This window comes from Salvia hispanica, chromosome 2 (assembly GCF_029641045.1).
Source record: "Salvia hispanica isolate PSC_SH4W2 chromosome 2, Shi_PSC_v1, whole genome shotgun sequence".
Classification (NCBI taxonomy): domain Eukaryota; kingdom Viridiplantae; phylum Streptophyta; class Magnoliopsida; order Lamiales; family Lamiaceae; genus Salvia; species Salvia hispanica.
In genome coordinates, this window is record NC_142693.1 from 14,956,275 (window position 1) to 14,982,569 (window position 26,295).

The 26,295-nt window shown below is 30.9% G+C and overlaps 3 protein-coding genes across 4 annotated transcripts; 2 read left to right on the forward strand and 1 right to left on the reverse strand.

The window, feature by feature from the left end:
* Positions 1-13,108: 13,108 nt before the first annotated feature.
* LOC125215562 (hydroxyproline-rich glycoprotein family protein) lies at positions 13,109-13,904 on the reverse strand. Its single transcript, XM_048117016.2, has 2 exons — positions 13,551-13,904; positions 13,109-13,441 (listed from the first exon to the last, which is right to left on the reverse strand). The coding sequence occupies exons 1-2, from the start codon at positions 13,773-13,775 to the stop codon at positions 13,271-13,273; spliced, it is 396 nt and encodes a 131-aa protein (XP_047972973.1). The 5' UTR covers positions 13,776-13,904; the 3' UTR covers positions 13,109-13,270.
* Positions 13,905-20,029: 6,125 nt separating this feature from the next.
* LOC125187516 (B3 domain-containing protein Os01g0723500-like) lies at positions 20,030-21,197 on the forward strand. Of its 2 annotated transcripts, XM_089063850.1 has the most exons (4): positions 20,030-20,125; positions 20,218-20,502; positions 20,566-20,589; positions 20,949-21,197. In XM_089063850.1, exons 1-4 carry the CDS (start codon positions 20,030-20,032, stop codon positions 21,195-21,197), a joined length of 654 nt encoding a protein of 217 aa, XP_088919976.1. The 2 variants fall into 2 exon arrangements, with proteins under 2 accessions (XP_088919976.1, XP_088919975.1); XM_089063849.1 differs by having other exon boundaries at positions 20,218-20,589.
* Positions 21,198-22,940: 1,743 nt separating this feature from the next.
* Positions 22,941-24,134, forward strand: LOC125200603 (B3 domain-containing protein At3g06220-like). Its single transcript, XM_048098274.2, has 3 exons — positions 22,941-23,081; positions 23,186-23,530; positions 23,605-24,134. The coding sequence occupies exons 1-3, from the start codon at positions 22,986-22,988 to the stop codon at positions 23,857-23,859; spliced, it is 696 nt and encodes a 231-aa protein (XP_047954231.1). The 5' UTR covers positions 22,941-22,985; the 3' UTR covers positions 23,860-24,134.
* The last annotated feature ends 2,161 nt before the right edge of the window (positions 24,135-26,295 follow it).

Below are 26,295 nucleotides of genomic sequence, written 5' to 3' on the forward strand. Positions count from 1 at the left end.
TGTAGTGATGTAACCTTTGATTTAGTAGACCTATTTATTACATTATTAGCTGTTAACTATCATGGTTTGATAATTAACTATTACTGATTGCATATTAAAACCAAATGCAACGAAACTAAATCAAGACAGGACGAGGACCAGAAAACATATGACAAAAATCAACAAGAAATATTCTTGCAAATAAGATCAGATACAATCATACAACAAGGCTCTAGGCTCAGATAAGTGAGTAAGTGAGTAGTAAACTTAACAAGAAATGCAATGAAATCGAGAACAAGACTAGAATTAGAAGGACCGTAAATCCGTTCGGCATAGCCAAATTTGACACAATTACAAAAAATAAACAAACAATGCTACTTAGAAGACCAAGAAACGGTGGCATGTCTATACAAAAACGATTAAACAATTTAGATTTAATTATTGTTTCATTATTGAAAAGACCAAAGACATACTCCTATTAGAATTGTTAACATAGCAATAATATAAAATTTTAAGAGTATGTAATTTGAAATACATCAGAATAATAAGATGAAGAAATAATGGTGTGGCCGGGCTTACTATTTACTGACGTGGAGGGCAGGTTTAGAATTATGGAAAAATAGGATGTGGTGGCAGTGCATGTGGAGAAGTAATGGGAGAGTGCTGATTTGTGGGGTCCACGCGGAGAGCAAATTAAGGGTGGAATGCTCAACTTTCAGCTTCTATTTTGAATTGAAACTCAATCTTTTGTTTGTATAAAAAGTGGAATTTTATATTTATAAAAAAAGAAAAGATAATTTTGAAAGTGGGATTACGATGGATTTTTCCCTTACAGGAAATATCCTAAAATCTGTTTAAAACGCGTCAATGGATTTAATATGCGCTCCTAAATCCGTAGGTCCCACTAATTACAACGCTTTCATTTCCATTTTTTTAATATTCTCTATTCATTCAAAACTGTTGTCGGCTTATTTATTTTTCTTTTTCTAGTATAATAGTGGCAGAAGCACCAGGCAGATGTTTTGAGTTTAGTTCTGATTCTGCAGTATTCCTGTCTAAAATAAAGTGTGATCATTATACAAACCAAAAAATAAGTGTAATCATTATTATTAATAATTTCTACAACAAAGAAAAGAGTTTTTACTACAAACACAGTGTGATGAAAAACAGAGTTGGAAATTGGAATTGGATACAGAATTGGCCAAATCAAAATCCTATTTGTGGGGTATCTGCATTTTGTTTGAGGAGAATTCGATATGATTAAGACTGGAATTTCCTTTAAAAAATATTATTGATCAAGACTGGGAATATACCATTTATTCTCCTATTTTTGTCTTTCACCAATGCTGCTACTATATAGTACGTGGAAGCTCTTAACACAATATTTTTAATCAAAACGTAATAGCCATTTTTTGTTTTTTTTAGGAAAAATCTACGGCCAATCAATCCTAAATGTTGCACTCATTTCCCAACTAAAAAACATTGTTAGGGTGTAATTTAATTGAAAATTACACACGCTTGTTGAATTATTTTTTTAAATCATACTTTTGTAAAATAAAATTCGAAATTTTAGATTTTAAACTATCTCTTATTTTTTCTATTCACAGTGAGCTAGCTCATTTTGATGTGCTGGTTCATCATGCTTTCAATCTCCCCTCATCTCTGTGGTCTTGGACTTTTGTTTGAGTTGGATTTTGGATTTGTTTTGCTTTGTTTGTTTGGCTATGTTGTTTGTTTTAAACTTGTACTACATATCTGCTCAATAACATACCCAAGCAGTTTTGAACCTTTGAATTTATCTAAAAAAATTGTTCACTGATTGAATATAACAAACATAAACCACAATCTCTCATCATTCAATACAAAGGTGTGAATTAGATTACAAAACTCAACATGCATAAAATATACTTACTATACTCTTTTGCACAAAATTTAAATAAATAAAGAAAAGGAAGTGTTTTGCAGGTGAAAAGACTATATATGAAGTAATGGTTGGTATGTTGTTTTCACATGAAGACGATGAATCACAAAATTAGGGCTTCTTTTTGAAGTGGACCACTCTAGCTAAGTATAGAGCAAGAAAGAGATAGCACAATAGTAGTAAATGCAGGTAAAAAAACACCTGTCAAAAAGAGGAGAAATTGAGAAGTAGGGGGCTCGTGATATGCTTCGCCATTGTATATCAAAAAGGGAATTTGTAATAAATATAAATTTTTTTGAAAAAAGAAATGAAGTATGAGCTGTTGTTGCACATGTATGGAGTTTGGATCATGAGAGTTTCATCATCAACACCTATGCGATGTGAAGATGCCTCATCACTTGTATAATGTCTTTACTCTCTTTATGGACTTTGATCAGATTCTTATTATTATTATTATTTAATTTTTTAATGTTGATATTAATTATACTAATATGGTGCAATAATTGGGTATACTTTGCGTGATGGTGTGCTAATCATATGAAGTATAAACTACTACTAGCATTAATTAAAGATCAAGTTTTGATGGAGGACCAAATCATGATATATTTTGAGACGTAAAGTTGATGGCATATGGTTTGTAAATCATTTGGAGTGTAAAAAGAACATAAAAATTTAATGGAGGAATAAATGAGATTGAGACGAAAAGATTATCGTGTTGTATGGTTTCGATCGTGGAGTATGATAGGATTAGCTTGAGTGGAAGAAATTCATGTGATTGAGAAGAGAAGAAAAGAACATTGTTTTAGACAAATTGGCAATCAATCCCTACCGAAAAAGTTGAAATGTTCCACAAGAAAAATCATTTCAATATTTCATTTTGTTTGGCCTGATAAACCAATATATTGGTTATTACTATTTGATTTGCAAAACTTGGCTACCTAATTCGCTCGAATTCTGGCCAACTCTACCATATTGTTGGATAATGAATCAAAATATAATTTTATACGTATAAATTTGAAAAAACATTCTACTAACTTTCTAATTTTAAAAAATGATAAATTTTGAAAACTGAATAACGAGAATCCACTTATGGGAACTTGGGATTGTTTTCAGGTCAATCCTGTCAAACTGTATACTAGTATTTGGTTTGAAGTCATTCAGATTAAAAACAAATTGGGACTATAAATTTACAGCCTAAACTTCATTAATTTTTTTGTATATTTAAGAAATTTAAAGAAAATATTGTTTTTGGGCCTGACGGGCTAGCTTTGAAATATTAGTTCTTTTAAAAAAATAAAAATATTCTAGCTCGAAAATTTTCAGCCCATTTCGGATGAATCCAAAAATAGCCAAGCCCATTAATAAAGTGTAGGCATATAGTGCTCCGCCGTTCAGTTGAGATCACCTACAATTTTTTCTACGCCACCCCCTGCTCCACCCCTCACTTCAATTCATGAATAGAAAGATTACTCTATTCTTGCGACAACCGAAGCATGATTTTATTGTCTAACTCAGAACCAAAAGAAATTAATTAGGATAATGAGGAAGCCAATAATCATTCATTTCACATGCCTTAATCAGATAGTTTTTTACTTGTATTTAGAGTTCCTCTATAGATTGAGTTATCCTGTTCAAATTTTGCAAAAGACAACAAGTCTTGTTCTGGTTTTTCAAGGATTTGGGTCTTGGTTGGGAGCCCATTCATATTTTTGAGGGTTGAATTTAATTAAAGCTTAAACAAAAAATTTGGACGGCAAGTTGAAGCCCATTGATGAGCCTATTTGCCTCAATTTTTTTCTTATCATGAAGCCCACTAACATTGGCCCAAGTTACTCAATAATTGAGTTTCTTAGATTGATAAGTACTACTCCTACAGTACTACTATAAGTAGTGGTCGATTGCTAGATTAAATTATATCAAGATATCACATGAAATAAGTAACAACTAAATCATAAAGAAAAAGGTATTGGTTAAAAGAATAGGTAAGTAAATAGGGTTGTGTTAGAGGGCATGTCATCTCTATATATAGACACAAATACCAAATATGATCCGTTGGATCAATAAATCAATTGTCTAGATTAAATATCTCATAAATAATTATGTAGTAACACATTTAGTCATGATAATTTTGATTAATTAATTTAGTTAAGGAAAATAAAAATTAAGAATTAAATACGGATGTGTTGATTTATTTTTATAAAATTAATTTTGATTCTCGTTCATAACATGGGAGACGTTATCAGTTCAAAATACTCCATAAATCATTTCATAATGATACATAAATAAGGTCATTACATTACAAATTATAACATGTATGTTGAAAATTCGAATAAAATATATATGGGTCAAAATTGAAGTGCAGTCTAATTATTGCTGCATGCATGTGAGCACGTCTTAGGTTAAGAGTTGAGACTATATATTATGTATTGACTTTGCATGTATTATATGCTATAGGGGCCTAATAACATACTGTTCTAATTTCATAAGTTTGATTAACATCTTGTTAGGTACATTATATACATATGGACTTTTGACTTCTAGTTTATTATTTCCAAGTTGTAAAAAAGATAGTACTAACAATTACTCCTATCATGTAAAGAATTAGAGAAGTTCTCTGGACTCTAATCTAAGTATACGGATGATTTTCGAATGATTATATGATTTGTACACATTGTGCTAACTTGATAAGTCGATAATCTTATTGATAGTAATATTATTGAGAAATTACTTATTCAGAACATTAATCATTCATTTTTTTCACTAGAGTTTTGAATTTGGTGTGTTATTTTAATTTGTATGCGAAAACTTTAACTGCTAAAAAAGCAGGCATTAATTCCCACACTGGCTTGACCCAGCATGAAATAATTAAATATGGGGAATTAAAATTACTACTCCTCAAAGTCTTGGTATATGGTAGGAGACTATTTAGCAGTACTACTGTTTTAAATATGGGAAGAACAATATGATCACCTTAGGTTAATTATACCTTTGTTTACAATATTAATATATTTTTGGAAAATTCAAATTGATATGACTGCCACATAATTAAGTATACTAAATTTACTTAAGATTCGATCAACTAATCTACATATATATCATTTAACTTTTGTGTTTGTCGTATAATAATAATCGATCTAGCTCGTCATAATTCGAGTAACAAATATATTTAAAAAAATCATGATTACATGTACGCACCATAGTAATGTGTTGCATCACCTCGAAGATTCTATTTAATTCCAATCAATGTTAAGAAAGAAAAAATGTGTAAATTCGACACTTTTAATCAAACCTAAAATCTATACGTCATAAAGCATTTACATGACTAGGCTTTCCACATTGGCCACATATATAAAAATGGTAGAATATTTAGGTTACAGCAACCTTATGTTAAAGACAGCAGCTTTATTAATCATTAACGAATCCCACTCATCCACTTGATCGTCACACATATAATGATACACATTTAATTTCTAAATTTAATTACTATAGTCGAATCTGACCTAATCCCTCTCTTACTTTTCTTATTTCTACCATTTAATTCATTATCTAATAATTTAATTTAACTTATCTCATTCTGATTCCCGCATAATTAATTAACTTTTTCGTGCATCATTTTAAAATTGATGCTCACTGCAGTTTACCAGAAGAAAGCAGTCTTTCCTAATCCGAACAATTTATTGCAGGTTTGCAACATATTCTTTGAGAATATATGAATAAGAATAATGCTTAATTATTGAAATAATTATATGTGAAGTCAAACATACGCAGAAAATAAATGTTCGAACGAATTTTTAAACTCTTTATAATGAATTATGCTATGATCTTATTAGAGTGTTTACAACTGAATTTTTAAACTCTTTATAATAAATTATGTCCCCTGATATGCATATAATTTCCATTTTAATGTACCTAATTTTCTACATGGACTTCCACTAAGGTTCAAAACCTAATCAATATTATGGTAAGTGACTAATCATCTATCTCTATCCTCATTTCATTTCCATTGATGTTGCCAGGATCATCCAAACAATGTACAAACCTAATTTCTAGTAAATGGCGTTTACTTATTCGGATAAATAGCGACGCCTCAACTAATAATCTTCCTAAAAAAAACTATGTGGCCAATTAACACGTATATACATTGTTTCACGCATTTGATTTAACAAAGAGCCAACCAATAAATTCTCAACAAATTGCCGCGAATGGAAAAAAAAAAAGAAAAAAGAATACCATGGTGAAACTAGACTTAATTAAGGGCATAATGCCGAAAACATCATGAAATTTGGATTTATTCTCAATTATTTTATGGCAAAAATTACGATAGCCTATTTAACTCAATCGTGGTGACGTCTATATATGAAGCTCCACAACTTCCCCTGAATTTTTGACATGAGATATTAAAAACAAAATCAAACTTCATGAGTTTTCGATTGATTTTTAAAGTTGCAGGACGGACCAAAATTTGACAATCCTTCATTGGTTTCTGACAATGCGACATTTAAATGAAAGTTAATTTACTTCAAGATATTGGAATTTATCAGTATACAATCATCAAAAATAGAAATTATATGAATTGTAAATTCTTGACAGTAAGTTGTTAGAATTGTATAACTATTCGTAAAAGATTATAGAAATTGTCACATGGTTATCGTCGATACAAAAAGGACGAAAGACAAAAATTAGGAGATTGTTGCTGGGATATATAGTAGATTAAGTTGAATTGAAGAACTTTGGTATATTTTATATACATGCATATTTGGCAATTGGCATACATATATTTTATTGACAGACGATGATGTGAGCACATGTAGATTTATGATATTCTTCTGCATGCTTACGTGATAGTATCATTAACAAAGATAGTAGTACAAAAAAATAAAACTACTATATCAAGCAATTTTTCCCTCATCAATATATACGTGCTTCATTGATTATTTAAACAAGGAATCCGAATGCGGTAAATATGGGTAATTAACAATTTAACATAGGATTTGGATACTTATCTTTGTCAGCATATACAACATGCAAAACTTTTAAGATAATTATAGATGAGATAAAGGCCCTAATTTTCCCCCACCACATGTTGTCCCCCAAATTTCCCTTTCCCCATGTGATTAAGTAATCCAAAGGGGGCCTTTTGTAATTTTGTACGATTATATGGCACTTTTGAGTTTTCCTTATTTTGGAGGGGCCGTTCGAAATTTCTGTGAATTTCAGTTGCTGATAGGAAATATTATGTGAATTAAATCTCAATAGTTAGTAGAGTAATTGTGGAAAATTAGTCAAGAAAGAATGATGAGAAATCAGTACAATCAATTGTACTGCGAAATCAGTTCAACAAAAGCAAATGCATCATGCATATACAGTAAAATTAGGTCATGGAATCAAATTGCAACAAAAGTCGACAAGAATCATTATTATCTATCATGGTACATGTTGACTCGTTACTTTTCTTATAAAGTTTCAAAATAGATACATATCTTAATTCATGTCCCATTAGGAAAAAAGACAATATGAATATTTAATTATTATAATAATTATTCCATTTATCTCTAAATTGTATTCTTATCTGCAATGTTCATAGTTAGTTTTGAAAATCAGCCTTTCTTTTAAACTTATGCAAATTAGGACAAAGGACAACCTAAAACTGTTTGATTATGGATGTACAATGTAAACTTAACAAACCTATGTTTTATAAGTAGTATGAAATAAAATAGTGTATACTAATGACTAGGAAAATATGTCCCGTGTTATTAGTAGGTAACTAAACTTACAAGAAAGTGAGAAAACAAAATTCTTCTCGGCGTACGTTATTAAGACTGACAACCACAATCCAATTAAAGTTACTTAGTCGCCAAGTATCATTTTTGGTGATTTATAGTATACTAAAAATTACTAACATATTAACTAAACTTGTTCTAAAATAAAATACAAATGAAATACTTAAAGAGACACGTTTTAATTAGGTTATTTGTATGTAAGTAAACAAATTTTCAATATTTTTTTATTTTTCACTTGAATTTTTATTTTTAAATATAAATATATGAATTTAAAATTTGTCTAATGCTGCGTACACTTTAGATATTACCATCTATGACGCGGAAGGTGGCATATCAATATAACAAGTTATTATCATTTAAATCACGAACTTTCAATATTTTCTAAAAAAAATCTAAAACCTCCTTTTTGTAATTTAAATATATGAACAATGACTTTTGTAAAAACTTTTCCCAATAAACAATTTCAATCAAAATAATAATACTAATAATGTTACCGTTTCCAAATTGTAAATATAAGTTGTTTTAGATGATAGGAGTAAATTTTTTAAATTATATTTATCTATTTAATGTCTTGAAAAAATTTAAAATATGTTGTGAATTAAGAAATTTGTGATATTTGCATTTCAAATTGCATTTGGTTAAAATGATAATTGTTTTTATTTTTATAGTTAAATACTTAATTTTTGGTTTAAATGATTATGTGAAAAAATTCATATATCTCCAGAGTATTTTATTTTGATAATTTAATTTTTAATTTAAATGATGTGACTTTAAAACCTCGAAAGTTCGTGTATTTTTCAGCTTCGATGCTCGTCGCTTTTTGTCACATTGGCACTTCCGACGTACGCATCAGTTTCAATTTATATAAAAAATATTGTTTGGAAAACATTCAAAACATTGAATGTTCATGTATTTATATTCAAGAATAAAGTTAAGGAAAAAACAAAAAGTTCTTGTATTTACAGACAAATAACTTCATTCTATATAGTCAAGAAAATGATGCTTTCGCCCGCATGGGTGTTGCGCAGTTGGCAACGGAGGGGCAGATCTTGCTGCAATGAGCCTGGGTTCAAATCCCACTACTGTCGTGTAGTTATTGCTTCCATCTCTCAGGCACAAGTGTGAGGCCTTGAGAGATGAGCTTCTGGCAGCCATTGGATTAAGGCCTCCCCCTTAACGTGCTACTGCGTATCCTAATTTTTAATCACCTCACCTGATGTCGGGCCGGAGTGTGAGGGCCGCCAAGGCGACGGAATCACCTTTTTTGCTGCAAAGAAAACGATGCTTTCGGCAATATAAATTTTGATTAAGAAATTTTAATAGAAAATCACAAAACTCTAATTAAAGTTTAATAAATCAGAATTTAAAAACAATAAACCCATGTTAAAGCTCTAGTTAACGCTAGGGACGTCAATTCAACCCGAAACCCGTGGGCCGGCCCGAACAACCCGGTAAAATGAGCGGGTTAGGATTGTAATTTTATTACCCGAATATAAAACGGGCTAAACGGGTTGGCCCGAACGGGTTGCGGGTCGGCTCGATATGTTGCAACTTTTAATTAAAAATTATTAAGTTTTAGGGGTTTTTTTTTTATATTTTTGAATCCTCAATCTTTCTATATAATCATTAGTCTTATACAATCTTCGTTCTATAATTTTCCCACCAGATCCCACACTATCAGCTTTCAAGTTTCACATCAACTCATTATTCCACTGTCCCATCATCTACTAGTGTCTTACCACCACCAAAGCCAATCAAGACAAAATTAAGAAATAATTCATCAAAATCTTAATATATTTATCATTTTAATAATGATTCATTTAAGATATGATTTTTAATTTTCACAAAGAATAATTACGAACAATGCCTAAATAATGACATGAACACAAGCTTTAATTTATGTTGTAGTTGATTGAGATGAAATGCTTCTTTCCAAGTATTATTGTAGAATACTATGAAAATATAAAGATTTTATATGATTCTAACTTAAAAGAAAAGAAGTATTTAAAATTTAAAATCATTTTATAGAAGAAAATTTCGATACAAGAAATTATTTTCGAAAGCTTTTAGGCCCGAATAGTCCGATGGGTTAACCCAAAACCCGGCGGTTTAGAGTTATGGTTGAAAATTTATAACCCGAAAAATCCATAACCCGAATAGCCCGCACCCAAATAGCCCGACAACCCAAATGAGTTGGCCCGAACGAATTAGCTCAATTGACATCCCTAGTTAACGCCAACTTACTCTCTACATAATTGATAATTAACTATTATTATATTTGAGTTATTTTATATAGTACTGAAGTACCTAACTAAGAAACTAACCAACAAGGCAACAACTCTAATAATAGATAATCGTGTAGTCGTCTTGACTATGTATTCCCATGATCTTTCCACATGGTTTTGGATATGTTGTACCGTATGTACGAATAGAAAAATATGTACGAATAATGTGTTTAATGAATGGCACCAAAATCATGTATATTAATAATTGTACTAATAATTTTACTCATTGATTCTCTTCATAATTACGAATTTTAAAAATAGTCGATCGTTCATGATACATTACTACATTGGACCGATTAAGTGGATTATTTTATATTCAATGTTAAATAATGGAGTAAAATAATACATGCGCTTTTAAGTACTTAAAAATACGTATATGGGATTATATTAAAATGACAATCCAAATTAAAATGACAACCTAACAATGAAGACCTTTATATTTATAAGCAGATTCAATCTTAGTCTGCCACATGGCAGATTTGTTTGTCTATGTATCTCAAATTGCTTGATTATCTCTAATTTTGTATCGCAGATTGTTTGGAACCATATGCCGAGTTGTTTTCCTAAGTATAGCAGATTGTCTGCCTATGTATCGCAGATTGCTTGCCCAGGATGTCATTTTAACTAAGGTGTCACCATAGTGCTCAGATTTCGTATCGTGGATTGCTTAGAAACATATGCCGAGTTGTCTGTCTATATATCGAAGATCGCTTGCTTCGGTTGTTATTTTAATTACGGTGTCACCATAGTGCACCACTACATATATAACTTCCATTTACTTGGAAAACACCTCATTTCAACATCAATTAAAACCGTCCTAGAATTTTTATAGGACGAGTATAAGTTTTGGAGAAATACTTCTACGACCAAATGTAAATACTACAACCCCATTGTCACAAATTACTTCAAATCGTAATCTGCTTTGGACTTTCCCAAATTACTCCATTAATTCTCTATGTAGTAAAAAACTAACTTAATTCTCTTTCTACTTATATACATCCTACTTTTTCTCTCTCATATTCTATATGGTTTCATGGTTCATTTATGTACTTGATCAATCCCAATAATTTAGTTACTTTACGAGTTTGAAAGTTTTGAAAGATAGTATAAAATGAGTAAAACTACTTGAGGTATCGAAACTCCTTTTTTTAGTGAAGATTTTTTTATTGGAGTTCACTATTGTCTTTACCTTTACTATTTGAGTAGTGTATGATATTCAAAAGAATGGAGAGCATAAATTTGGAAAATAACTTAGTAGACAGTAGTATCATTGACGAGACTATGATTGTGAGAGTGCATACACTTTTAGTTTGGGGATAGGATGATACAGCTGGTTTGGCTGGATGCGTGACTTATAAAAATCAACACTTTAGCAAAATCAACAAATAATAGTATTCAACATCAAAATTATGAACACGCCTTATACACGGTCACATCTGTCGGGTATATTCGACTCTAACTTGACAAACACACTTAAACGTTTAATTATAGATTTTCACAGTAAAACTATGCGGATGCAGCCATATTAATATAATAATAAATTAATTGTTTTAATTAATGTTCAAATACTTATACATACCTACCGTAATTCCACAAATTTTGAGCCAGAGGTTATTAAATTATTCCTTCATGAGAACTAATTCCTATATAGGAGTATATAAAATCATCATTTCGTTCATAATTAAACGTAGGAGTATCATGTACACCCTTCGTTTCATAGTAGTGGAAGCGTATTCTTTTTAACACACAATTCTTAAAAAAAATTGTGTTAAATGAGTTAAGTAAATGAAGAATAAAGTAGGAAATGAAGAAAGTAAGCAGATGAAGAGAAAATAAAGTAAAAAAGCATAAGTAGGTGATAATAAATATGTTGACTTTTACTAAAAGAAAATGACTTCACTATTGTAAAACATACCAAAATAAAATAATAACTCTACTATTTTGAAAAATAACAACTATGAGCCTATGAGACAAAATAAAAATATAGCCACAACTAGTACCAGTAGTATTTTTTTAAAGATTTCACATATTTGAAAATAGGGGGGAAAATAGTAGGTGGGCTTAATATAATAGGAGTATATATTCATGGTTAACTTTATAATATAAAAATATATTTCAAAGAAATATAAGTAAGTCAAACAATAGCGTCCAAAATACCAAAATGTTTCCAAAATAGCATATAAAATTCAAAATGATTAGCATATTTGTACATTAACCTAATAATAGGGTGGTTAATGTTGAAAGAAAAAGAATTTGTATACAAATCCATCACAAAGGACCTCTAAACTTTTCCTTTATTAAATAAAGGACCAGACATCTAAATTATTCGTAAAACATAAAATTCGGAGGCATTCAATCGAAATTCATGCGTGTAATAATGATATGAATCATATGATAGTTGAGATTTATTTGTCACACTTTTCCATTTCCCAACATAAAAACAATTTAAAACGTCACCACTTCTTTTCAAATTGCAATCACGCTAGTATTTAATAAATATCGTAATTATCACTTTATAATATCCTAATTTATACCAACTTTATAGAAAATGCCCCAAACTATTAGAATTTAACTTTAAACTATTAATTGTATATCAAAAATACTATAGGCCCCTGTTTCGGCCTACGAAATTTTGATTAACAGAGCATATAAAGTCGAATATTTTGTGGTTTGTCTAAATATCATTTCTATTTTGTGACTTTTTCTATAAATGTATAATTTTAAATCTGTAGTCATATTTATCATAAATAATAATCAAGGCAAAATGTCATCATTTTCCGCATCGTATCACCATTCACCAACTTCTTTTAAATTCAAGTAATTTAATTTGGGATACCGGTAAACATAAGACAATTAAGGTCATGTGCACATGATTAAGCCAGACAAATGGTATATTTTGGAAGGAATTATACGACAATTGTAATAAAAAACTTACTACCGCCATTGTTACATAATTAATTCTTAATTTCTTAGTCAACATAATTATATAATATTAATTAAAAATCTGGGCTTATTACAATATGTTTACTTGAGGCAGTAATTCCGAGTGTAGAAACATCGATTCACAATTTCCGGAAATTATAAGTTTATACCTAAAAATCATTTGTTTAAATTGTTTATAAAATTAATTATGATAAAAAAAATTCAGGAGTAAAAATGTTTATATTCATAAAATTAACGAAAAAGTAAAAAAAGAAAGAAAGAGCAGCAAAAAAAAGGAGTAAACGTCCATATATAAATTTAATCGAACTCTAAAAATCTATACACTAAGGAATGGATTGGATTCGATCGCGGCGGCCCTTACTTCAGTAGAACGGCACGGCGATATGCGGCGGCTTCGCCGGCGGTTTCTCCACCTCCACCACGACGCTCCCCTGCCGCGGCGGCTGGCACGGGCACGGTAATGCTATGAATTTCGGAACATTATCTCCCGGCATTATCACAGGCAAGCTCTGATTCTCCTTCCGATTCACATCCTGAAATTCACGAAATCAACAAAATCAAACTCAAATCCATCCAATTGTAGGTCGAACTGAAGCATCGACAATCCGATTGCACCGATTTGAGATTCAATCAAATGCGTACCGTGTTTGGGGGTTTCGGCTTGAGATCAGCATCGGCCTCGATGTCGGCGGAATCGAGGGAGAGAGTGCGGCGGAGTTTGTCCCAGTGGTAGCAGCAGGAGAAGATGCCACTGAGGCTGAAAATGACGACCAGCAACAGAGCTGTGCCGAGAGGGAAGCCTAGAGAAGGGCGTGAACCTCCGCCGTGGCTGGTAACCGGCGCACCACCGTGGTATGGACTCTCCATGCTCTAATTGTGTGATTGTATGAGTTGATGAAGTCACCACTCCCCTCATTCGAGGTGCAAGCAGCTATGGCTATGGCGGTGGAATGGAATTGAGAGAGAATGAATTGAGACGATGTGTGGGAGAAATGGGAGAGGGAATGCCCTTATTTATAAACGTGTTGAGGTACATTTTGGGGTACGGAAATTAATTGGGGATGGCTGCTGCTGCTACTACTTGCCCCACTCAAGTTTGGTACCTATCAATTTCACTAATTCTCTTTTTTCAAATCAACATATAATTATGTTTCATATATAAAAAATTATCTATGTCTAGGTGTGTTCATTATTCTAATTAGGACTTATTAATTTTTAATTATAATTTATTACATGGAAATGCATCGTGCATCCGAATGCACTAATGTAAGATATTTGAAGAATTTTAGTTCTCTCTTTGTACATATTTTTAGATTTTTGGGGAGGGCCCATTGTAATGTGCAAGCAATGGGTGGGCATGAAAGCGGCGTTTGATTTGCCTGTTTTGTGCGACAGAATTTGGGTAAAGCAAGTGTGAAAATATTTTGATTTTGTTTTTAGAGCTTCTTTTGCGCGTACGCTTTACGGTTTGCAAGTGCTTACCTTTGTTTATTGTTCTATAGCAAAATACTAATATTAATGACTTATTGTCTTCTGTCATGTCATAATTGAGACATTTATTTTAGATATGAAATTTTGTAAAATTGATGTTTGAAGATATAAATTGTTAGAAAATAAAGTAGAAAAGTGAAGACAGAATAAAATTAATGTTTAAAAGGTTAAATAGGATGAGAATAAATTAGAAAAATGAAGAGAAAATAAAATGATATTTAGAGAGTTGAGTTAAATGGACAGAAAATAAAGTTGGAAAGTAAAGAGAGAATAAAATAAAATGGAGTAATTATTTTATTAAAATGTAAATAACTCAATTTAAGTAGGATATCTTAAGAAAAGATTTATAACAGAACGAATAAAAGTACATGAAAACTAGAGAAATTGTGATTATACATTCATTTATAATAGAACGAATAAAAGTATATGAAAACCAGAGAGAAATTGTGATTATACATTCATTTATAACCGAACGAATAAAACTAGAGAAACTGTGATTATACATTCATTTATAATTGAACGAATAAAAGTACATGAACACTTTATTCATTCATTCATTAATGGATGGCAGCTATACTTCGTAATTTCTAGGGGTAAAGAGTTTTTTTCTATGTTGTTGCAAATGCATCATGTGATGGCTTGCAAATTATGTATGGAATGTAAGCACATTTGGAAGGTACATCATATTTGCAAGGCTGGCAAATCACATTTGGAAGAAGCATATTCCTCCTAAATTCCTAATTAAATTACAGTTATGATTTCTAAATGCAAATTAATACTAAGAATCAAAGATTACCATAATCCACAATTCTTATTATTAATAATATTTTAACTCATACTTAATTCCCAAATAACTATTGATTTAACCCCAAACTAATTATTACTATTAATTACATATGATAATTGCGGCCGCCCCGCCCATGTGTTTTTGTGTATTTGGATTTTACTTAAAGCCTGTTTAACTTTTAAAAATCTTTATTCATTTATTTATAATATGAGCATAATATAAAAAAACAATGTAAATTAAACTTTAGTCGCGGTTTTATTAAAATATAAGTATTTTGTACTTGAGGAAAAGAAGAGCAATGAAATTTGGTCTATATACTCATTTGTTTACACATGATTACATATCATAAAAGGTCTTCAAACACTAGAATTCTCTCAATGTTGTCTTCCTAATAAAATACCTAAATTTAGTATACGAATCACATAGTATATGAATATGATCCTAGTTGTTAATTAACTCAATTTATAACTCGAAAGGAATATTATTAAAAAAAATTAATTTCAATCTTATGCTGACAAGGAATAGTCAATCTTGAATCCCACTTGTCCATAAAAAAATTAAACGTACAATTCTCCCATCATTTGATTAGATGAACATGAAGCTCGAGCCTATCACCTTGCTGAATAGATTATATCTCATTTTCCTCGTACAAATCGTACTTCAATTTTTTTTTCCTTTGAACATATATATACATAAAACAAGTAAGATGTGATGAAAGTTGTAACAAATATTACAAGGGACAAATTGAATCAGACTACTTTTGTTGTGACCCTTGGGGCACCTGAAGGCCAAAACTGAAAATATCTCTGCTGGAGAATGATGAATAGTTGCCATCAATCTCTCGACTTTAGTGTTACAATAAAAAAAATCAACACATGCAATTAATATTTTACTAGTAATTCTTATGGAGTTAATCTCGCAATTAGAGTGATTTCAAATAAAAATTAATGGGATTTTTTTTTATTTTGTCATTTCAATTTTCACTCTGTCGAATTTTAAATATCAATAATTTGATCGATATAATCCAAGAAAAATAGAGGTCAAATTCAATTTTGCAACGATATTTCTGTTATTGATTACGTACATATAATTTCAAAGCATTTATGCACAACTCGTGAAAAATACTGTTTAAGTCATTGGTCTTTCCCTTCTTTTTATCATTTTCTTCTTGAAAATCTTTGGATTCACTAAGTGGATTCACTAGTGAGTAGTGACAATAAGTAGTGACATTAAGCTCCAAGTTTGGAACATAAATTTTTAAAAAATAATAGTACAATTTTTGAATCTTCGTCGAGAATTTCATAAGATAAAAAATAAAAGAAGATAATATAGTGTGTTGTTGTAGTGTGTGTGTTTGACGTAACCCAAACAAGAAACATAATGTTTTCCACTTTCTTCCATTTTCACTTTGCAGTTTATTGAGCTGGTGAAGTGGCCCACCACCACCACCTCCACCCGACCTACTCGCCTTTCGTCACCTATACTTTTCCCATTTTATTTTCTTTTTTTAATTACCAAATTAATATTTATTCGTATCAATAAATCTTGGAGATGCAACGCCTCTTTCATCATCAAATTACTCCACATCTTTTTCTGTTATGATTAATTTGTTTTAGGTCATAAGTATAAAATAATTATTCAAGACACATCGATAACCATGTCAATTTATAAAAAAGAAAAAGATTGGTTAGGTTAATAGGCCAGTCTACATGTTTTTGAGCTTGAAATTTGATTTCTACTGGAGTCTATTCATATTTCATACCGATTCTATGATTTCAGACTAAACTGAGATTCATATTTTTCGTAGACATATATGATTATTTTAAGGGAGTAAGATATAAATGTATTTATATATTCACAATGGTAACTTGTACGGAATCCAACTTTATTAATAGTAATGTAGTGCTTTCTTAGCTGTGCAATTATATACTATATGTTAGTATAATATATTTATTAAATTATTAGAGTTGGTTATAATTAATTCGACGGTGCAGCGGCTATTCTTGTCGTCTATTTATTTTCTTTATTATAAAGAAATAGAGGTATGCTTAGCCAATTGCAACGACTTCATTGAGAGTGCCGTACCAAACACGTTTTTCCTTAATCTTAATCTTAAATTAGAAATAACAGTAATATATTTTTCCATTTCACACAATAATTTCCAAATTAATTTATGAATTATGTGAAATTTATCACGAATATTCCTATATTTCATTGCCGTAAAATGGGTCCAATTCGATTTAAAGTTTAGGGACATTATGTATCTACAGTACAAGTGATGTACTTTTATTTATTCTTATACTCTAAAATTCTAAAAATATTAATTATATGGAGTAGTAAAGAATTATAATTAAAATCGATCACTCCATCAGAAATTTAAGATTTATAGTAGTACACACTAATTTTGGACTACCAAACTCAACATATAACGTTTTTTACTGAAATAATGTAAATCAAATTTAAAAAATAATTATATATCCTAGTTGGATTACTGGACCCCAATTACAATGAAATTACAACAATAGGTACATTTTTTTAAAACACTTAATTCGCTAGACGGGTACGATGAAGATCAATGGCTAACATGTCCAAAACTTATGAATCAGAGAATAAAACAATCTTATAAGAGTTAAATAAAAAACAATAAAATTTTCGAATATGGTCTCAAAACAAAAAATGTTATCATCTGATGATTTTAAAACGTTGTTTTCTCTCATTCGCTTGTCAATTACTAGCAGTCTACTCCACCATATTCTAGGGTGCAGAGAAACTATTAAATAAATCTGAGATTTTGCTAAAAAGAGGAAAAGAGTAACAAACTCGGTTGGATATTATCGTATTTTAAACCAATTCAAATATATAGATTAAAGTGTGATATCATTCAAGCAATTATCCAACTCCTTATATATTGTCATGTTTAAAGGAGCTAAATTCAGAAATATTCCTACAAAGAATGCTATAGTTGAAAATTTTCAAGTAATTAAAAGAAAAAATAAATGGAGGATGCTTAACATAATTAACCTTCATCCTAAATGTAAGCATGCTTCAAAAGTAGCTCCAATATTCCTCATTATTGACGGCTTACAATAACTTATATTAGTAATTTAATACTGTTTAATTATAGTATTTTAAAGAATTGGTGTTTATTGGATATTATATGATGGGCCTAATCACTTATTGGATAAAGTAAGATGGCTAATGACGTCCAATATACATAAATTAAACCTTTCTAATTTTCATATTTATCGATTGCAACCTCAACTTAATTCTACAATTTTTTTCTTATATAAGGTCTATTTCGTCATTTTATGTCGCCTTACATCTAGCTTAAATTTTAGCTTGATAGATGACAAAACAAATGGTACATTTTCACAAAAAAATGTGGATCACAAAGGTATACGATTCCAGAAGAATGCTAGTAGTAGTACTATAAGACAAGAAAATAAGTTGTAAGGGGACATGTGAGCCCAAATATTCATGTGAAATCGGCAAATATAGTATAGTTGTTAAACTATGTTTAATTGTTTATCAGAGGCATTTCAATTTTGGAAAAAATATAAAAATAATTGAGGTCTTACCTCTTGGTCGACCATGAAGAAAATGAGATCGCATTGGTCTCTCTATCTCTTCAAATTATGTCCAATGGGATGGAGACATATGTCTCCTTTATATTCAAAAAATTAACACGGAGTATACCATAATGTGTAATTTTATATTAGTAGAAGCCAATTTTAGCCAATTTTGCTATATTTCAACACACTTTATAACTTGCTTCTTTCTCTCCAACTATTATATCTTTCTATACGGAGTATAATTTTAAACGTTTACGATAACTGAAATTGTTTTAATTTATTTAGCTTTACTAAAAATAACAAAATAATTATAAGATTGTAGCTAGGTAGGAGTAGTATTTATTATTAATACACAATAAAAAAAAATAGCTGTAATTGAGCTAGCAAGAATATGGTGAAATGAAGAGAGAAATAAATAAAATATTGAAGTTGAAGAGTTTGTATGTTCGAGTAATTGATCCCATGATAAATATAATCTTACAATCATAGTAATTTTGAATTTGGGTCGACAGTTTTGGGGGACAGGTTTGTTGATTCTGAAATCATTGTAATAAATGCAGAAAATTTGCAATGGTCCCAAATGAATAAAATTATTATCATCACATCATTTTCTATCCAATTTGGGAGAGATGGATTTCAAGGAAACAAGCCCAACCAACCCTTTCAATTTGGAATGAGGAGAGAAGAGGATGCAAATTAGGTAAGCTTCACACATTGAACTTGATAGGTTGGAGGAGAATTCAACTGAATTGTCAGATCCAACTTTCTGAACGACCTAATTTATTTACTCCGAAAATAGTTACACAATAAAAAACAAATAAAGAATAAGTAAAAATAAAAGGGAAAAAAAAACCTGTTTGGGCCTATGATTGTAAGAGGTATGTTCTTTTCATACTTTTAGTTGAGAGGTGGGTACAATTTTTTAAGGCCCAATGATTTCATGAAGCCCGTTTACGAATTAATAGGCCTTTTAAATGGGCCTTAGTATAAAGTACTAAGTACAACCACCGTAAAATATAGCTTAACTAATTTGACTTAATTTTCTTATCATATATTGTGAAACTGCTAGAAAGCATGAATATTAAATTTCGTTAAAAAAAATAGATTTAATATTAGCTTTGTAGAAAAAGTAAATTTTTTTTTACTAATGTCACATTCTCTCCCTTGAATCGGTTAAATAGAAATAATAGTATTGTTTCACCTAATTGAGAATCCGAAGAGGCGAATAGTAATGCACATTAAATTAAAAGGTTAAAGAAAAATTAAAGGGAATGAAGAAAGGTGGTTCCAGAAAGATGTCAAATGCCACTGATGATTTACCAGAGTTTTTCAAGGTTTACACCTCTGCTCTAAGTTCCGATTTGATGGTTAGTTATTCCCTTTGTTGTTGTTGTATTTCACTTACTCTTGCTTGATTATTAAATCATTTGATTTCTCCTTTTTTTAAAATATATAATAGAGAATTCCACCAGATTTTATCACCAAATTTGCTGGGAATATTCCGACAACGTGCACGTTGGAAAGGCCACAGGTTGCATCTTGGAAAGTTGATGTGTGCAAAGTGAAGGATTGTTGGTTTTTCCAAAAGGGTTGGCCTGATTTTGTGGAAGATAATTCTTTACAAGATGCTGATTTTCTCACATTTTGCTATCTTGGGAATTCCTTGTTTTGTGTCAACATATTCGCACCAAATGGTTGTGCAAAAAGAGGTCAATCTGCAGGTACTAATGTTCCAACACATGAGGTCCATCCAAGAAAAGTGGAAGATATCAACAAAAACCCTAATTTCACCATTGTGCTAACCAAGGGATACTTGAAGAAGCGGGTTGTGGTAAGCTTGATATGTACTCCTTATATATAATATGTATATAGGAGATGCTTCATTTTAGAAATCTTCTTAGAGTTAAAACACATAATCATATTAGCTTGCAAATACATTAATATCAATTGGTATTATAAAACATATCAGTTACTTCGTTCATTCATAATATCAGTACCCGACTCTATATTAGAAACTGATATATTTTGTGATGTCATCTGATATATCAGTAAATTGATTATGAATTTCAAATTTTCAATTCATAATTTTAACAAAGTTATCAAGGAAACCACTCCCTATACTCCCTATATACATATATAGAGAGAGTGCAAAATGGTTTGTTTAATCATTGATTAATTGATATGGTGCAGCGTATGCAACGGAAGTTTTGGAATGCACACATGAAAAAGCATAAAGGATCAAGACTGGATGCTACTCTTTGGGTGGAAAATCAAGAATGGAATGTGGGAGTGTTGAAACGTCATGATAGTATTCTAATTACGAAAGGTTGGCCAAAATTTGTGAGAGATAATAATCTCAAAGCTGAGACTTCAATCTCTTTTCAACTCACTAATGCCAAGCACCTGTCTTTCATTGTCACATTTTGTAGACCCAATTGAGGTTATGGTGACAGTTTCAATCCCACCAAAATATGGTTGTCTACTTTGACATGTTATAAATTATCAAGACCGTGTTTATTATTACCTAAGTTCATCGTAGAAGTGTTTTTTAGAACTTTATAAGTTATTTTGTAAATGACATGTTGCTCTTTATTTTTGGGAGCAATTTATTTTTGTAAAAGACTATAAGCTTTGAAGATATCATTATGATAAAACAAACAAAGAGTTGAGCAATTTGTGAGATATAATAATCCCATCATCATCACATTTTTTCTCCCCAATTTGGGAGCAACAAGCCCGACCCTCTCGACTTGCCTACAGTTTAGCAACTTTGAAAAAAGTTGTACTCAAAAAAAAAAAAAAAAATACATCTTCCTTTGGTCTATTCAAACAGTTCACTTTTCCTTTTTTTAGTTTGTTTCATTCAATATATTCCCTTTCTATATTTAAAAACAAAATTTCTCTTTCTTTTCTCCCAATAAAAATATTCAACGATTTTTTTCTCTTTATTTATTCTACCTAACAATTTTTCCAAAAATTTCATGTCACTCAAGAAAATGAACATCTTGAGTGAGACAGAGAGTATTAAAAAACGAAAAAAGAAAGTAACCTCTTCTTGCCCATAGTTTTAAGAAGGAAAGTTCTTTTATACTACCTCTGTCGCAAAAAAAAAAAAAAAAAATTGTAAAAATGACATGAGTTCTAATGCGCAAATGATAAAGTAAAAGAGAAAAAAAAATGGTGGAAGTAGTATTAGTGGATTGTGATGTCCACATTTAAATGATACTCCATGTAAGATAGTACTCCTCCGTTGCTGAAAAATTATCATATGCCATTTTTATCTCTCGTTTTGGAAAAATTATACTCCCTTCGTCCCAACTTAAGAGTCTTGTTTTGTCATTTCTGTCCACCCCAGCTTAAGAGTCCTATTTCATTTTTACCATAAATGGTAAGTAGGTCCCACATTCAACTAACTTATTCCACTCACATTTTACTATAAAAGTAGTAATATATATAAGTGAGACTCATATTCCACTAAATTATTCAACTCACTTTTCGTTTATATTTCTTAAAACTCATGCCCTAACTAATTAGGACTCTTAACTTGAGACGGAGGGAGTAATAAACAGTTAAAGGACTTTAACTATTTATTATCATTTTTTTCAAAATGAGTGCAGAAAATGGAATAGGTCAATTTTTCAGGGACGAAGGGAGTATTTATTTAAAAGTTTCCACATTTAAAATTGGTCTAATTTTGATGGACGCTCCAAAATCATAAAATTAGTCTATTTTTTTTATCAACAGAGATATTCCTTCCGTTCCTTCATAGTTGAGTCTTTTTTCTATTTTGGAAAGTTCCTTCATAGTTGAGTCATTTCCATATATGGTAGTAACTTTTTTCTCTTCCTTACTTTATGTTTTCTTACTTTATTCTCTCTACTTTATTCAGCTTTCCCTTACTTTTTTTTATCTATTTATTTAACTCACTTAACGTCCTAAAATTTCGTGCCAAAAAAGTTGCGTCCCACCTATTAAAAAAAATGAGGAAGTAATATTTTTAGTTGAGAGGTGCGTACAAATGCTAGAGGCCCACAATAAATGATTATTCTCAAGAATAGGCCTTATTGCATGGGCTTGATTTCAAAGAATCGGTAAAATAAATTTGTAATTGGCAAGTTATATTCTCTCTAATATATATTGGGTATTTGGGTAATACTGTACTCATTCACCTAACTGAATATCAGAAGAGGCGAATAGTAGTAGTGCACAATTAAATTAGAAGGGCGAATGAAGAAACGTGGTTCCACAGAAGTGTCCAATGACCCTGATGATTTACCAGAGTTCTTCAAGATTTACGTCTCTGCTCTAAGTTCCCAATTGATGGTTAGTAGTTTAGTATTTAGTCCCTTTGTTGTTGTTGTTGTTCCAACTCTTGTTTATTAATAATGCTTGATCATTCAAACTCTCCTTTTTTGCATAAATAATAGAGAATTCCTCCAGATTTTATCCACAATTTTGCTGGGAATGTTCCAACAACGTGCACGTTAGCAAGGCCACAGGGTGCATCTTGGCAAGTTGATGTGTGCAAAGTGAAGGATTGTTGGTTTTTCCAAAAGGGTTGGCCTGATTTTGTGGAAGATAATTCTTTACAAGATGCTGATTTTCTCACATTTTGCTATCTTGGGAATTCCTTGTTCTGTGTCAACATATTCTCACCAAATGGCTGTGAAAAAAGAGGTACTAATGATCCAAGAAAAGTGGCAGATGATATTGAAAAAAACTCTAATTTCACAGCTGTGCTAACCAAGGGATACATGAGAAGGAGGGCTGTGGTAAGCTCATTTGTACTCCTTATAATATAGAGAGCAAAATTGTTGGTTTATTCATTGATGAATTCATATTGCAGGGTATACCAGTCATGTTTTGGAATGCCCACATGAAAAGGGGTAAAAGATCAAGACTGGATCTTACTCTGTGTGTGGAAAATCAAGAATGGAATGTGGGAGTATTCAAATATGGTAGTGGTATTCAAATTCGAAGAGGTTGGGCTAAATTTGTGAGAGATAATAATCTAAAAGTTGGGACTTCAATCACTTTCCAACTCACTGATGCCAAGCACCTGTCTTTCATTGTCACGTTTGTGGAACCTATTGAGGTCTAGTGACAGATTTCTGCTTCCATTCCCACCAAAATATATTTTGATATGGTCTGTAGCTTGTATCAAGGCCATGTTTAGCTAAGTTTATCTTAGATGTTTTTTTTAGAACTTCGTACTACCCAGAAGTTAGTTTTGTAAATGAATGTTGCTTATGAGTTATTGAAGTTTAATTTTGGGAGCAATTTCTTGTTGTAAAAGACTAATGCTTTTATGATATCATTATGTAAAAATAAACTGCGGGTCAAGGAATTTATTTTTGGGATCTTAGAAGTTAAAGACATTTATTTTACAATTTATATATTGTTCATAAATGTGTAAACTCTTAATCATCTCTAATGGTATTCTAAAATCTAAAATTGAATAAGAAAATAGTCCGATATTAATGGTATCTTAAAACTCATCTCATTTTGAAGTTTTGATAAATAATTATGTTTGGGTTTATATTCATAACATACTATTCAAATCAATTTTTGAGATTTTGTGAATATAAAAAGTGAGTGAATAGAGAATATTCTTCAATGTTGTGTGCGTGTCATGTTAATAAATTCAAACACATATCTTTATGGCAATGCCTAAATTTTTTATATGGAATAATAGAAAAATTATAAAAATTATTATATATTTTTTGAAATTATGAGATTGATTAAAATTTAATCACTATTCATAATTTTCTTTTTAGCAATTTGCTCATAAATTTAAGGCCTTAAGGCCCAATAAGTACATCAATAGATATGGGCCTTTTAAGTGGGCCTTAGTGTGCGTATTGGAAAACTGTTCAACTCTGCTATTTTTTAAGTACAGTATTTTTTATTTTTGTTTTCAACCGTTCTAAGTTGCAAGTAAATTTTATGAACTTAAGAAACTCATTTTTGACCAACATGAACATATGCACTCATTATGAAACTTGTGAGGGAAATAGTAAAATTTTGTTTTTATCGTTAACTCAATCCAATATGTTAGCTCGAAATCCAAATGGATAGAACCATAATTGAAAATTTTCAACCATATAAAATTTAAATCAAATTAGCCAGCATTTAGTTAGTCTGTTTGGACTTAGAGCATCCCTATCCGTATTCTTAAATAAGAGTATGGAGGTGGGCCTGAACCCACTTTTACTCCTTGTCCTCAGGTAAGAGCACAACACCCACATCTATACTCTTCCGCAAGGACAAGTTCAAAGGTCCCACTATTCTATTATCAATTTAAATACTTCAATTACTAAAAATATTTCTACAATATAAAAATTAAATAATTAAATCATAAAAAATAAAAATTGCATAATTAAAATCCTAAAAAATAAAAATACACAATTAAAATGTTAATTTTGGGGAAAAAATTGAAAAATAAATTAAAGGTGTGTAGAAAACGGAGATAATTTATTGATAAGTGGGAAAATATTTTTTTATTTAAAAATTATTTTTTAAATTAAATTCGAATTTTTTATTTAAAAATGATTTTTTAAATTAAATTCGAATTTTTTTAAAAAAAATACAAAAAAAAACGAAATTGTCGTTGGCCAATCACGTGCCGCCACGTAAGGCTGCTCATCGGCACGAACGTACTCTTATTTAAGAGCAGCGCCGTGCCACTGGCACGGACGAACGAACTACAATGGCGGACAAATGTGTCCTTGCCAACGACACAGACGGACGAGCATGCCGCTGCGGATGCTCTTACATGTTTAGCAAAAATTACATCCCCTTGTAAACTAAAAATAAGAGATAAAGAGTACTAGTTAGAATAGCATAATGAAAATTGGTGTCTTTTAGGAAAATATGTAAAGTGTAAGTAAATGCTAAACAATACTAGTAGTATTTATAAAATTTTAATGTTGTAAATAAGATTTTAAAGGTTGGATTTTAAAAAACGGAAATTCTTAAAACAAAACAATTCAATAATATTTGAATATGAATTAAAATGAGTAGTAGTAGTACTACTTGCATAAAAATGCGGGAGTGTAACCATGAGAGCATCTCCAATGGTAGACTAGCGACCGGCTAGTTGAACCATTGGAGCAGGCTAGCCGAATTTCGGCGGAAAAACCGGCCAAGGCTAGCCGATTGCGTGTGGCTGGCCAATGCGCTGGCCGCCATTGTGGTGGCCCGATCGGCCAGCGACGATTTTTATTTTTTATTTTTTTAAAACGCGATTTGCACCGCTTGTTTTAACGCGATTTTAACGAGTTTCATTTTCATTTTCATTTGCACCGCTTGTTTTAACGAGTTTTCTCTCTCTCTAACTTTCTGTACAAGAGCATCATCGAGCGATGAGTAACGCGGGTGGTAGCAGTGGTGGTAGTGGTGGGGATGCTGAGGAGTACGAACGGAGGATGAACGAGGCTATGAATGCCTACATGAACCGCGAGATGGAGCGGTACATGCGTAGAATGGAACAGCAGGCGATACCTCGCCCTCCACGGGTTATCCACCGGCCGAGCAG

Bases quoted from the DNA above. Each gene is read 5' to 3' on its own strand.
- LOC125215562 (XM_048117016.2), bottom strand. From the start codon at position 13,775: ATGGAGAGTCCATACCACGGTGGTGCGCCGGTTACCAGCCACGGCGGA. The intron at 13,442-13,550 runs GTACGCATTTGA...CGTGAATTTCAG, and splicing joins AGCCGAAACCCCCAAACACG to GATGTGAATCGGAAGGAGAA.
- LOC125200603 (XM_048098274.2), top strand. From the start codon at position 22,986: ATGAAGAAACGTGGTTCCACAGAAGTGTCCAATGACCCTGATGATTTA. The intron at 23,082-23,185 runs GTTAGTAGTTTA...CATAAATAATAG, and splicing joins CTCTAAGTTCCCAATTGATG to AGAATTCCTCCAGATTTTAT. The intron at 23,531-23,604 runs GTAAGCTCATTT...TTCATATTGCAG, and splicing joins ACATGAGAAGGAGGGCTGTG to GGTATACCAGTCATGTTTTG.
- LOC125187516 (XM_089063849.1), top strand. From the start codon at position 20,030: ATGAAGAAAGGTGGTTCCAGAAAGATGTCAAATGCCACTGATGATTTA. The intron at 20,126-20,217 runs GTTAGTTATTCC...AATATATAATAG, and splicing joins CTCTAAGTTCCGATTTGATG to AGAATTCCACCAGATTTTAT. The intron at 20,590-20,948 runs GTAAGCTTGATA...GATATGGTGCAG, and splicing joins ACTTGAAGAAGCGGGTTGTG to CGTATGCAACGGAAGTTTTG.